Genomic DNA, 14,632 nt, shown 5'->3' with positions numbered 1-14,632 from the left:
TTTTTTTTAAATTAAAGAAAAACAGCTTTATGCAGGTCCTTACCCAGTATTCAGCCAAGGCCCACATAAATCTTTTCAGCTGTCCTAAATCCACCCACTTAACTTACGTGGGCCTTGACCAGGGCCGGATTTTCCTATAGGCTAACTAGGCTTCAGCCTAGGGCCTCAAGATCAAGAAGGGCCTACATTCAAATTGTTAGCAAAATTAAAATTTCACTATTCTAAAAACAGTGAACACTAAAACACTGAACCGAAAATAAGGAGAAATTCTATGCTTCGGGATCGGAATCGGCTCCGGCCGCAACAGGGCGCCGACTCGGCTTCTCTCTTTCTTTTTCTCGCCCTGGGAGGAGGATCGGGGAGGGAAAGACGTCAGTCCGGAAACAGCTGGGCAAAGCCCAGCCCTGCGGGGAGAGAGGCAAAACGTGGATCCGTCAGGACAGGGCGGCCCAGACTGGCATCGGGGGTGGGGGTGGGGTGGGATTCAGTGGAAGGGGGATGGGAGGCAGGCAGACTGGCATCGGAGGGGGGATGGGAGGGTTTAATGGAAGGCAAGCAGGCAGGATGGCATAGGGGGGTGTTCAATGGAAGGGGGATGGGAGGCAGACGGGCATCGGAGGGGGGGGTGAGGTGAGGAAGGACGCACTGGGGGCACTATGGACATAGGAAGGGGCAATGTTGTGTTATGTTTGATTAGTTATTGTTACAAGTACTATATATGGTGCTGAGAATAAATGTCCAAATAAGCGTTCTCAACTTTTTTTTATTTGTTATCCGTGTCACATTTTTTATAAAGGTTAGTACCAATAACAACATGTTTCATTTAACATATTGATATATATCACAGTAATGATGTATTTTTTTTATCTCTCATGTAATTTACAAACTTAAAAATGGGAGGTGAAAGGGCCTCATAAGTGGAATAGCCTAGGGCCTCTTTTCATCTAAATCCGGCCCTGGCCTTGACCGAATATTGTCAGAGTTTGCATAAGCTCCAGGCCCTTCCCAGAACTTCCCCCTTAGCCCACCCATGACTGGCCCACTATTTTGGGCTGGTCAGAGCCAATGTTCAGCAGCACTGCTTGGCTTACTGCTGCTGAATATCGTATTTAGCCACCAGTCGGTGATGTAAACAGGTCAGAGCCTCTCTGGCCTGTTTAAATTCCTCTGATTCTCAGGATCAAAGTATTTTGCTACTATAGCTGCTCTTTCTCCTCTTTCCCTCAGAATATACAGAGCTTTTCCTTCTGATTCTTTTGTGGGGAATCTTTGATTTTCTCTGTTAGTTTTGGGAAGCATGTCTCTGTTTTTGTATTTTGCAGTTGGCAGTGGAAAATGCATTTCTGTTTCTATTTCTCCCTGTCTTGCCTTCTCTGTCTCCTCTTCTCATATCATTTCTCTGGGTATAGAGATAGTCAGTAAGATATCTGTTAGGTCCTGGACCTCTTCACAGCTGATCAATACTGACTTGCTTTTCTCCTTTGGTCTTCCCAGGAATTACGGGAACGAGTTTTGCGGGGGAAGTACAGGGTTCCCTTCTATATGTCCACAGACTGTGAGAACATTCTACGTAGGTTCCTGGTCCTAAATCCCACCAAGCGCTGCACTTTGGAGGTAAGTTCATGGACCCCCACCTTGTTACTCTTAAAAGGATAGGGATGAAAGAGGATAAGCTTCTGCGGCCCTTCCCAGAAGATGAAGAAAAAGTGGATTCCCCAACTGCTGCTGCCTTTTGAGAAAACAGATGGAGGGGGATAGGGATCCTGAATTTCTGCTGGAGGATTTTGGATAGCAACGGAGGAGGGAAGAGAGAGTCACTGACCTGAGACACTCTTGCTTGTGAAGAAGATAAAGGATCCCCCTTCACCTGTTGAATAGAACCTTCCTTTTAAAGGTGCTGTGAATAGCAGGCCTTTCAGTATGCCAGCACATGCCTGTCCTCAAAGCCTGCTGCATCCCGCCCATTCTTATGTGCTATAACTGGCATGCTGAAAGGCCTTTCAGTGACACTGACTTTTTAAAGGGCTTCCCTGCTGCTAACTTTGTAGGCTCTGTCAGCCTACCCCTGTCCCCCAAGCCTGTTACCATAGGTGGATGCTAGTCTGCCTAGTGATAGGGCCAGTCATAAAAGAACAAGATCTAATAAATTAACTATTTATTTATATTTATGTATTGCCTTTTAAAAAGAAGTTCACCCAAAGCAGTGTACAGCAAGAAAAATCTGGACATAAGCAACAGACAATTTCAGCAGAAAAAATGTTCAACTAACAGTACACATTATGACACAATATGCAACTTACAATGTCAACATAATACACAATAACACATTTTAATAGACAGCATGGGATGTAAGCAAAGGTGGAACATATGTAATGGCATTTTAGAAAGGACATCTAACTCCCATAGCAACTTAACAAAATAATCACCAATATTAAGATGCAAGCAGCAATTCTGCAAAAGATGGGGGCTATCCAAGCTTTTGCACTGAGTTTCATATGTTCAATTATCTCCCTTATGGTAATGTGTGTGCTCAGTGCAAAGAGCTCCTAGTACCCAGGAACTCCTAGTACCAGGGAACAGATACGATCTCTTGAGGCTAGAGTAGCAGACTTGGAGGAGCTGAGGGAGACAGAGGTACATAGAAGAGAGCTACAGGGACGTTATAGAAAAGTCCGACCTCCAGTCTGGCAGCCTCTGTGCTGACTCGGAAGATGGAGGTCTTCTTAAAGGAGAGCATCAGCCTGGTGAAGTAGGAGGATGCAATGTCCTCTCGCACTGAGGATGTGTCTCCAGGGGCTTCTGCCCAGGAGGGAAGGGTTAGGATGGCTATTATAGTGGGAGACTTGATCATTATGCACGGTAGATAGCTGGGTGGCTGGTGGACGTGAGGATCATTTGGTCACTTACCTACCTGGTGCAAAGGTGGCGGACTTCATGCATCACCTAGATAAGATTTTAGACAGTGCTGGGGAGGAACCTGCTGTCTTGGAATACATGGGTACCAATGATATAAGGAAATGCAGTAGGGAGGTTCTAGAAGCCAAATTTAGACTCTTAGGTAGGAAGTTAAAATCCAGAACCTCCAGGGTAGCATTTTCAGAAGTGCTCCCTGTTCCATACGCAGGACCCAAGAGTCTCAATGCGTGGATGAGGTGATTGTGCAAGGAGGAGGATTTAGGATTTGTTAGGAACTGGGGAAGGGGGAGCCTATTCCGCAAAGATGGGCTCCACCTTAACCAGGGTGGTACCAGGCTGCTGGCATCAACATTTAAAAAGGAGATAGAGCAGCTTTTAAACTAGAAACTGGGGAAAGGCCGACAGTCACTGAAAAGAGCATGGTTCAGAACAAGGTATCTTTACAAGATATCATCATAAAAGGGAAGACGGAGCATCCTGATAGTGAGATTACAATACAGGCCACAGAAGACCAGGTTTCCTTAAATACAGAGCAGGCTAATTTTAAAAGATTGCAAATTATCCTTGCCAACTGCTGAGCAAATTGTAAATAGATATGACAAACATTGTTTGAAATATCTGTATGCAAATGCCAGAAGCATAAAAACAAGATGGGAGAGTTGGAATATATTGCTCTAAATGAAAAGATAGATATAATAGGAATATCTGAGACCTGGTGGAAGGAAGATAACTAATGGGACACTGTCATACCGGATACAAGCTAGTGATAGGGTGGATTGAATCAGTGGGGCGTAGAGTTACATGTTAAGGAGGGCCTTGAATTGAATGGACTGAAAATTCTACAGGAGCAGAAATACACCTTGGAATCCCTATGAGTAGAAATTCCATGTATAAGGAGGAAAAGGATAGTGATAGGAGTGTACTACTGTCCGCCTGACCAGGATAAACGGACAGATACTGAAATGTTATCAGAAATTAGGGGGGCTAACAAACTGGGTAACACAATAATACTGGGTGATTTCAACTACCCCAATATTGACTGGGCAAATGTAACATCAGGGCATGCTAGGGAGATAAAATTCCTTGAACAAATCAAGGTCTGTTTTATGGAGCAGCTGGTTCAGGAGCCAACAAGAGGTAATTCTAGATCTAGTTCTTTTTTTTAATATAAATTCTTTATTCATTTTTATACTTATATCACAAAGTTATACCATTTTAACTTAAGTACATCACTTGAAATTCTACATTCTTCAAATTAAATAGAATTATCCCTTCCCCCCCATCTCTTCAGTATCTCATAACACATATACCATATAATAAATCCCCCCTTCCCCCACCCCATTCTTTCATTTGTACAAAACAGGGAAATAACACCTATTCATTGCAATAATTTGTTAATGGCCCCCACACATCTTGAAATTTATTAAAATTCCCTTTCTGAATAGCTAATGTTCTTTCCATTTTATAAATATGACAAACTGAATTCCATCAAAAACTGTAGTTTAATCTATTCCAATTTTTCCAATTACAAGTTATTTGTTGTATGGCGACTCCTGTTAAAATAAGTAAGAGTTTATTATTTTTGGAAGATATTTGGCTCTTAACCCTCATAGACATATCAAATAATACTGTATCATACGATAATGCCACATGATTTTCTAACAAACTATTAATTTGGCCCCAAATTGATTTCCAGAAAGCCATAATAAATGGACAATAGAACAATAAATGATCTAAAGTCCCTGCTTCAAGATGACAATGCCAACTTCTATCCGACTTAGAGCAATCTAATTATTTAAACGAACAGGGGTCCAGAATGCTCTATGCAACAGGAAAAACCATGCTTGTCTCATAGATGCAGACATCGTACATCTCATCCTCATGGTCTTCGGGACATTTGGAACATTGAGATTAAGCATCAAATCAATGGCCACGAATTTGGTCTTGGAGGATGAGATGTACGATTTCTAGATCTAGTTCTTAGTGGAGCACATGAATTGGAGCAGGAAGTAATGGTGCTGGGGCCATTTGTGATCATAACATGATCAGATTTGATGTAATCCCTGGAATAAATTTGCACAGGAAATCCAATACAAGTACACTTAACTTTAAAAGAGGAGAATATGATAACATGGGGAAATGGGTAAAAAAAAGAAACTTAGAGGTGCAGCTGCAAAGGTCAAAAATATATATCAGTCATGCATGTTATTCAAACATAGAAACATGATGGCAGATAAAGGCCAGACTGCCCATATGTGGTAACCATTATCTCTTCCTCTCTCTAAGAGATCCCACATGCCTACCCCAGGCTTTCTTGAATTCAGACACAGACACCTCTTCCGGGAGAATGTTCCATGTATCTACCACCCTTTCTCTAAAAAAGTATTTCCTTAGATTACTCCTGAGCCTATCACCTCTTAATTTTTACATATATGCAGATGACGTTTCCATTTTAATCCCAGTGAACAGCATAACAAACGAGACCTCAGAATACATTTCTCATATTATGACCGAAATAGAACACTGGACAATCAACCTCAAGCTGAAACTAAACACAGAAAAAACTAAAGTCTTCCTTGCAAGCCCAACAGACAAAATTACCAAAACAACATTAAATATAAAAGATCACGACTACCCGATTACTAAAACAATAAAAATATTGGGAGTCACATTAGATACACATTTGACAATGGTTGAATACACAAATTTTGTGGTAAAAAAGTGTTTCCTGACTAATATTATGGAAATTAAAGACCATCAAAAATTACTTTGACCCATTATCATTTAGATTACTAGTGCAATCACTAGTACTTTCTACACTGGATTATTGCAATATCATTTATATGGGTATACCCCAAAAAACAGTGAGGAAACTCAGAATTGTCCAGAACACAGCGGTCCGCTTGATATTTGGATTGAAAAAGAGTGACCACGTCAGCCCCGACTGCTGCACTGGCTGCCAGTCGAGGCACGAATACTATTCAAGTTCTCTTGCATATGCTTCAAGCTAGTTTGGGGATTAACTCCTACATACTTGCTATCTCACTTCATATTATACAGTCCCATAAGACAAACCAGAAACAGCAATCTATTTGCATAGCCAAGCATTACCGGTTGTAAATACAAAACCTTTCTGGATAGAACTTTTATGTACCAAGCAAACAAACAACAACACTGGCTAGACAACTACATTAATGGAGCTAGACTGACCTACGTCGCTTTCAGAAAAGTCATAAAAACTGCCTTATTCGACAGACATATCACCTAAACATTAACTACTCCAAACACCACTTCCAATTCTTTTTTTTCCTAATATGCTCCCTCTGAAAATTCATAACAAATTGTATTCTGTAATTCGCTACTTTTTCTAAAAGGGCCCCTCTGAAATTCTAAACAAACTGTATATTGTAATTCGCTATTTTTTAAGAGTGAAACCATGAAGTCAAAAGGTGGCCTTCTTTAACCAGGAGTACCAATTGGCTCCAGGTCGGCTGGGGATTCAGATTTAGTACTGGTTTTGCCCCTTTTGCATCTGTGGATATGTACTTTCACGTTCTCTGAAGTGGGAATAGCAAAACTAGAGATGTGCTTGTGGCAAAAACCAGGATTGACTCATCTTGTCCCCAGTGACCTCTAGCTTACCTTATGAAAGAAGAGCTTGGAAGGGAGCTGGAGATCAGGTTTTGATCCCTTCTCCTCCTCTTCCTGTTCTTTCCATTTACTGTTTTCTTCCAAGCATGTAAGAAACCTCTAATTAAAATAATTTTAACAATCAAAACCTGCTGCTATATCTTTGTTGCCAATGACTATAATTAGAGTTAATTGGCTCATGCTGATAATTACACGCTGCCAATGCCACTTCAGGCCCAAGAATGCCAGTTGTAACCTGCTGTGTTCTATAGGAGGAGGAGAGGAAAATAAGAGGGAGTGCTCCAAAAATCCTGGTGTCCCAGCATTTATAATATCCTCTATAACTGATGATATTTCATGAGGGCCTTTTGTACAGAATGTGAATTGCATCCTACACCATGTGATATGATTTAATTAAAACATCTGGGGTTGCTCCTTAGCTCTGTAGTTTGTGATACAGTGGGATCTAATCTAATCCTTAGGTTTGTATACCGCCTCATCTCCACGTTCATAGAGCTCGACGCGGTTTACAGTAGGAGAAATAGGAAGGAACTACAACAGAGGGTTAGAGGTAGAAGTGGGAAGAAAATTTACAGGACTTGGGATGGCAAGATATAAGAGTTTCCTTGATTCCTAAGTTGGAGGGAGGCTTACATTTTTTGAGAAAAGCCAGGTTTTCAGATGTTTGCGGAAAACTTGGAGAGAGCTCAAGTTCCGAAGAGGGGAGGTAAGGTTGTTCCAGAGCTCAGTGATTTTGAAGTGAAGGCAGGTCCCTAGCTTTCCTGTGTGGGAAATGCCTTTTAGCGAGGGGAAGGATAGTTTTAATTTGTGGGAGGATCTGGTGGTATTAGGGTTTGAGGGATTCCAAGAAAGAGGGATAAAGGGAGGGAGGATACCATATAGGATTTTGAAAGTTAAACAGGCGCATTTATAGTGGACCCTGGCGATTATCGGAAGCCAGTGGAGCTTGGCCAGGAGCGGGGAGACATGGTCAAATTTACTTTTAGCGAAGATGAGCTTGGCCGCGGCATTCTGAATCCGTTGGAGTCTGTGGAGGTTTTTCTTAGTTAGGCTTAAGTAGATAGTCCAGTCTGGATGAAAAGGATAGAAATGCCAAGTGGTGGACTTTATTCCGTGCCATGTGAGACAGTAAGCTAGGAGGAGTAAGATATACAGGGGTAATTTTCAAACTGTATGCATTGTGATAAAGACCATGGTTTTCTTTTTATCTGCAGGTTTTGCACTAAAGCAAAACTATATGTGTACTCTCACTTTGAAACATTCCACAGGTACAAAGTAGAAACATGGAAACAGAGACCATAACAGCAAATAAAGACCATACAGCCAATCCAGTCTGCCCTTACACAGAAGTGTTAAGCTCTATGTTCCCCTTCTCTCCCTCAGAAATGGTGTCTCTTTATCTCATGTTTTCTTGAATTCTAATATTGTTCTTGTCTCTACCACCACAACTGTCAAGCTGTTCCATTCATCCATTGTCCTTTCTGTTAAAGAAATATTTCCTTAGATTACTTACCGTACTTTGCCACCTTCTCTACTGAAAATATCCCACTTCTGTGCATTTATATTTTGAAAGTACTTAAATGTGTCCAACTTATTTACACAATCTTGTTATATTGCCAATTGAGTGCAGCTATCAAGGTGATTTACAATAAAAACAATCGGGAAAATTTAAAAAAGAGGGCATAGGATTAAAACAAAATTGGAAGGAAAAAAGGGAGGATATTAATGGTGAAAATAGGAAAGCAGGTAAATAAGATTTCTACAGGCTGAAAAATAAAGGACTGAATTAACTAAAAACAAGATTAAAAAGCCAAGTTCTGAACATCTTTTGATTTGAGGCTCAACTTGGAGACCTAAAAGTAATGAGATCCATAAAAATGGATCTAAATAACTGAATGCTGACTCCCTAGTTGTATCCTAATGAATTTGAGATAGGGATGGAAGAGTAAGTAAAGCAGACTGAGCAAAGTGAAGAGAACAATTAGGGATCAATTGGTTAGCACAGTGGTAGTCAATTCCGGTCCTCGAGAGCCGGAGCCAGGTCAGGTTTTCAGGATATCTACAATGAATATGTATGAGATGGATTTGCATGCACTGCCTCCTTGATATGCAAATCTATCTCATGCATATTTATTGTGGATATCCTGAAAACCTGACCTGGTTCCGGCTCTCGAGGACCAGACTTGCCTACCCCTGGGTTAGCAACATGGCAGACTAAAAGTGTGTACAAACTTTTGTGTACCAAGAGAAGTACCATACTTTTAATGTGGGCTGAAACTAGCAGCCAATGCTATACCTTTAAAAAGGGAGAAACACAATGGACATTATCTAATAGCTTAACAACCATAGACTGAATTATTTGGAAGAGGTTTAATTAAATGTTGTGGAAGCCTATTACATAATTACAGTAATCAATTCTTGAAATTGCTAATGTCAAAAAAGAAGGGATTGCATTATAGGAACAGGAAGAAATTATTTAAAAGGATAAATGTGGTCTAAGGTGAAAAAAAGGATGTTCTATCAACAGGATCATTAAAAGCATTAAAGATCATTTCAAGTCAAAGATTACTCCAAGAACACATGCATCATTCTTAAAGGGCAAGAAGAGTCCCTTACTGATAGGATTTAAAGATATGAGAGAGTGAAGCTCTTGGAAGGGTTAAAAAAATAACTGATTCTCATGCAACCAATTTCTGATAGCTTCAATACATGCATTCAAACTGGTGGTATCAGAAAAGGCAGGAAAAGTAAATAAAATTTGTATATCATCTGCATAGCAATATGGGTTACCGGTAAGCCCATAGATTTAGGAAGTAAAAGAAGAACTAAGAAAATATTAAAAGAATGGGTGCTAGTATAGAACCTTGAAGTGCCCCATACAAGGTGGACAATGGATCAGAATAGTTAGTTACTTCAGAAATGTGATGGATGCGATATGAGAAATAAGAAGCAAATCAAGAAAGAACCATATCAGAAATACCAAGAGTGTTCAAATGATGCAATTGAAGGTCATGATCAACCAAGTTAAAAGATGATGAAAAGGTCAAGTAGTTATAGTTTATAGCTGTGAAGGGACATTTTCAGTAGGATGTCTAACTCTGAGTCTGGATGTCTTAGGAAAAACATCCAGAGATGCAGGAGAGAAAACGGCCATTCTCAAAACAGCAAGACGTATATTTTTTTTCTTTCGAGAATGGCTATCTGAATGTTTTGGTCCTTAGTACGTCTATCTTTTTTGCCTATTCCATAATATAAAGACGTCCACATGAAAAATGCACAAAGGCGAGCTTTTCGTACATCCAAGCAGACCTTGTCTAAAAGGCTCATCATCAGCTGATTGCGGCAGGGGAATCCCGATCAGCCAAGCAAGTTCCTGGAGTCCTGCCAGCTCAGCTGATTGGGGAATTCCCTGCCAGGATCACCTGAACTAGCAGGAGAATGGATTCCTCCCTCCCTCCCTCCCTCCCTCCCTCACACCCATTGATCCCCTGACACCTCACACCTCAATGGGCATCCCCTGCCCTTCAGCCAATCAGTGCCTTAGACTGCTCCCACAGCATCCCAAGATGCATTGGGAAGAGAAGGCCCGTCATACTGAAGAGACTGCTCAATCAGCAGGAGGGAGTGGGCTTCCCTCCTGATCTTCCATTGAAAGATATGGGGGGTGATGGGTGATGTCAGGTGATGCAATCAGCTGAGTAGCTGTGGCAGGAAACCAACCACTCCCCCCTGCAAGTCAGCTGGCAGGAGGTATGCCCACTCTTTCCCACCACCACCCCTGAACCCCCCGACACTGTTCGTGGCAGGAGTGCTGCTCACTCCCTTCCGCTGCCACTCCAGAACCATCCCTGATACTGTCCACAGCAGGAGGGTGCTCACTACCTCCTGCAGACATCCTGAATCCCCTGACACTGTCCACGGCAGGAGGGATGCCCACTCTCTTCCTCCACCACCCCCGAACCCCCCGACACTGTCCGTGGCAGGAGTGCTGCTCACTCCCTTCCGCTGCCACTCTAGAACCATCCTTGATACTGTCCACAGCAGGAGGGTGCTCACTACCTCATGCAGACATCCTGAATCCCCTGACACTGTCCGCGGCAGGAGGGATGCCCACGCCTCCTTCTGCTAATCCCGTTAATCCCCCAACACTCCACAACACCCACCCGATACTCCCCAACACCTCCAGACACTCCCTCATACCCCAACATCCCCCTGACCTCCTGAACCCCCCATACCTTTAGGAGATGGCCAGAAAGAGGGATGCCCACTCCCTCCTGCCTGCAGGTCTGCTTCTTCCAAAATTTATTTGTTTATTTATTTAAAAAATTTCTATACCGTCTAAAACCTAAATGGTTTACATATTACTTACAGAAATTTATAATACAAAAACACATAAAGAAAAAAGAAACAAGTCCTCAGTGAATCAGCAATAGGAAAGATCAATGCCAAAAAAGGCCTATACAAACAGTTATACACAGGTTCTCAAAAATCAACAGTCAGGAGAAGTCAATATCTAAAAAAAGATATTTACAAAGAATTGTGTTTTAAGTAGTTTCCTAAATGTGCCTTTTTCACATTTCTGTATTTGCCTCAGAAGTGAGTTCCACAGTTTCACCCCTGCACAACAAAAGGTCATTACACTGGTTTCTACATATTTTAGATTAACATTTGCCTTTAATAGGGCTGAATTCTCAGAACGCAATGTTCTTTTCGGTAGATAGTTTTAATCATCTTACTCTTAAATAATTCAGGTATAATACCATACAGGAATTGATGACAGATCTTCATTGCTTTGTACTGAACTCTGAATGCAACTGGCAGCCAGTGTGATTGTTGGAAATAGGGTGTGATGTGAGCATATTTCGATGTTCCTGTTATTAGTCTGGCCGCTGCATTTTGTAGAACCTGCAGTGCCCTGCACCTCGTCTTGGTTATTCCAAGGTTCAGTAATCAAGCTTCAACAATACCATCACCTGTAAACAGTATGAAAATCAAAAGGTGACAATACGGTTTCACTCGATTCAATAAATGTATCTGTACAAAACATGCTTGTACTGTCTTAACAATTTGACAGTTCATTGTAAGATCTGAATAAAGACTTACATCTAAGATAATCATTGACTCTCTCACTGGAAGTACTTCATCTATTACCCTTAATTCCTTTGGCCACTTATCCTGATCAGATTTCCTCATAAACATTACTTCTATCTTATCCACATTCAATCTTAAACCCTGCCTTCCCCATCCCAGTGTATCCTGGGATGCAATGGGAGTGGCCAAAGACTCTGATTGGCTCAGATGCCTAAGACTCCTCCCATGGGAGGAGCCTTAGGTATCTGGTCAATCAGAGTCTTAGGCCACTCCCATTGTATCCCAGGGTGCACTGGACCAACTGGCCTAAGACTCCAGTTGGTCCAGGTGCCCTGTTGCAGAGTTTTTAATCAAACACAACATGAAGAAATTACCACCAGGTTGCGTAAATTTCAAGCAGTCAGACTTCCTGAGAAATTCTTGTCATCACCATGGAGACTGAAACTCATTCTAACTCATAGTAAGCTTAATTGCTTGTTAATAAAGACTGCAGACACTGCAAGACACTGCACCTTTTATGAACTGAAATACTCTAAACAGTAGTCCAAAAGAGAGGCAAAAGAAATAGAAATCAATCATAATATTGACTAATATTATATATATATATACTTTGCAACCACCTGAGGTTTTAGGCAGGATATGTCTGTTAAATAAATATTAGAAAAGGAAAAATGATGTTTGGATTCACTTTCAACAGAAATATAATTTTTATTAAGTGGCAGCATGTTTTTGAACAACTTTCAGAGACAGTAGAAAACTCATACTAGGGGAATGATGCCAATTCTATTTATAAAGATTGGATTGATTGTAAACGTTAATTTTATGGGGTCAATATTAGTTAGTCATTTATTAACTAGCAATTATTAATTACTTAATTTATTAATAGTGGGTTTTACTTGCAGGTGATTCGTTAATTTTACATGAGATAGTTTGTACTCATTTGTTGACTTGGCTAAGGCTCTCTCTTATATTATTGGTATGCACCAAACAGGGTTCGTTGCTCATAGACATTCTTCAAATATGGCTTTCAACATGTTAACTTTAACAAAAGCCATGGATGATCTGGCCTTCTCTGTATCTTTGGATGCAGAGTAGGTCTTTGATCGGGTAGAATGGACCTTTATGTATCAAGCAAAGAATTGGTTTGGTGTTGGATCTGGATTTATTCAAATGATTCAAACCTTGTATAGCTCCTCTTCTGCCAGATTATATATAAATACTTTTTCAGACTGTTTTCAACTAGAGAGAGGAGTTAGGCAAGGATGTCCATTATCTCCTTTGCTATTTGATATTGTACTGGAACCCTTGTTATTGGCTATTCAACAAGCAGAGGAGATTCAAGGTATTCCTTATGCAGGTCGGGAATACAAAGTCTCTGCATATGCAGATGACATTTTACTTCATTTGAGAAATCCTGAATCTACCATTCCACATTTACCAAATTTGATTGACCAATTTGGTAAATTTTCAGGCTATAAAATAAATTGAAGTCGGAAGTTCTTCTGCTAAATGTACATTGCCCAAAGGGTCTATTTAATTCATTCCCCTTTATGTGGAAAGAAGAGGGGATAAAATACTTAGGAATCTGGATTTATAAAACACTGGAAGAGAGGATGAAAGTAAATGAGAAATCTCTATTGCTGAAGGTTACAGAAATGTGTGAGCAATGGAACCCGCTACATCTGTCTTGGTAGGGGAGAATCCAAACAGTTAAGATGATGATTTTGCTACCAAATGGGTATGTTGCCAATTTATTTTCAGGGGTCCTTTTACAAGAAATTGAATAGTATTCTTACCAAATTTATTTGGCTGGGTAAAACTGCCAGAATTGCTTTAGTATCTCTACAAAAAACAATTGTGGAGGGTGGGGTAAATTCCCCAAACTTCTAAAGGTATCATCAGGCCTATATTCTGCGTCAGGGTATGTATTGGATCTTGCCCGAGCTCATGGAACATCTTCCAGATTGGCTACATTTGGAATGGAAAATTATGTCCCCGATGTGACTGTCTCATATACTGGATATTAGGTTACCTAGTTATGTTAAGGACAATAATATTATTTTGGATACTTGGAAGACCTTGAGATGTATTAATAAGTTAACTGAAATTCCTATAGAGAAATCCTTATGGCTGAACTCCAAGATTCAAATTGGCGGGTCTAAACTTGCCTAGAAAGAGTGGATGCAGACAGGTATAAGAACATTAGATGTTATATTAAATGGTAAATTGCTTGACTTTTCAGGATTGCAACAATCTTTTGGCATTTCAAAATCTCAATTTTATAAATGGTTTCAGCTGAAGCAGGCCATTCAGAAAGGGTTCCCTGATTGGCGAAATTTTAAAAATCTCTACAGATCCTCTATTTCCAGACAGATTTCCTAGGGCAGGGGTGTCCAATGTCGGTCCTCGAGGGCCGCAATCCAGTCGGGTTTTTAGGATTTCCCCAATGAATGTGCATGAGATCTATGTGCTTGCACTGCTTTCAATGCATATTCAGTGGGGAAATCCTGAAAACCCGACTGGATTGCGGCCCTCGAGGACCGACATTGGACACCCCTGTCCTAGGGCATCAGGCCGCCAGGTGGTATAAATTAATATCTGAACTTCTGAATAAGAAACCCAATGACGTTCTTAGAGACATTTGGAGCATTGAGATTAAGCAGTATATTTCTGCATCTCGATGGCCACGTATTTGGTCTTGGAGGTTGAGATGTACAGCGTCAGCATCTATGAGACAAACATGTTTGTTTTTTTTGTTACACCGTTCTTTTTGGACCTCGGTTATGATGAATAAGTTGGATAGTTCTAAGTCTAATGGATGCTGGCACTGTCATCTAGATATAGGAACACTGGATCATTTACTGTTTTATTGTCCTATGATACTGAATTTTTGGAAGTCAATTTGGGGACATATTAATAATATTTTGGAGTCTGCGATCCCTCTGAAGTATGAAGTAGTGGTTTGCAGAACTGT

The 14,632-nt window shown here is 40.7% G+C and overlaps 1 protein-coding gene across 3 annotated transcripts in view; it reads left to right on the top strand.

The window, feature by feature from the left end:
- Positions 1 to 14,632, top strand: part of MARK4 (microtubule affinity regulating kinase 4) — a 149,023-nt gene that overhangs the window by 89,320 nt on the left and 45,071 nt on the right. For all 3 annotated transcript variants that reach the window (XM_033956549.1, XM_033956550.1, XM_033956551.1), the window contains one exon: positions 1,495 to 1,614. In XM_033956549.1, coding sequence (XP_033812440.1) covers positions 1,495 to 1,614 — 120 coding nt within the window. The remainder of the gene's footprint in view (positions 1 to 1,494; positions 1,615 to 14,632) is intronic.

This window comes from Geotrypetes seraphini, chromosome 8, assembly GCF_902459505.1.
Source record: "Geotrypetes seraphini chromosome 8, aGeoSer1.1, whole genome shotgun sequence".
NCBI classification, from domain to species: Eukaryota; Metazoa; Chordata; class Amphibia; order Gymnophiona; family Dermophiidae; genus Geotrypetes; species Geotrypetes seraphini.
Note: the sequence above shows the minus strand (reverse complement) of the source record. Positions and strands in the feature narration are given on the sequence as shown.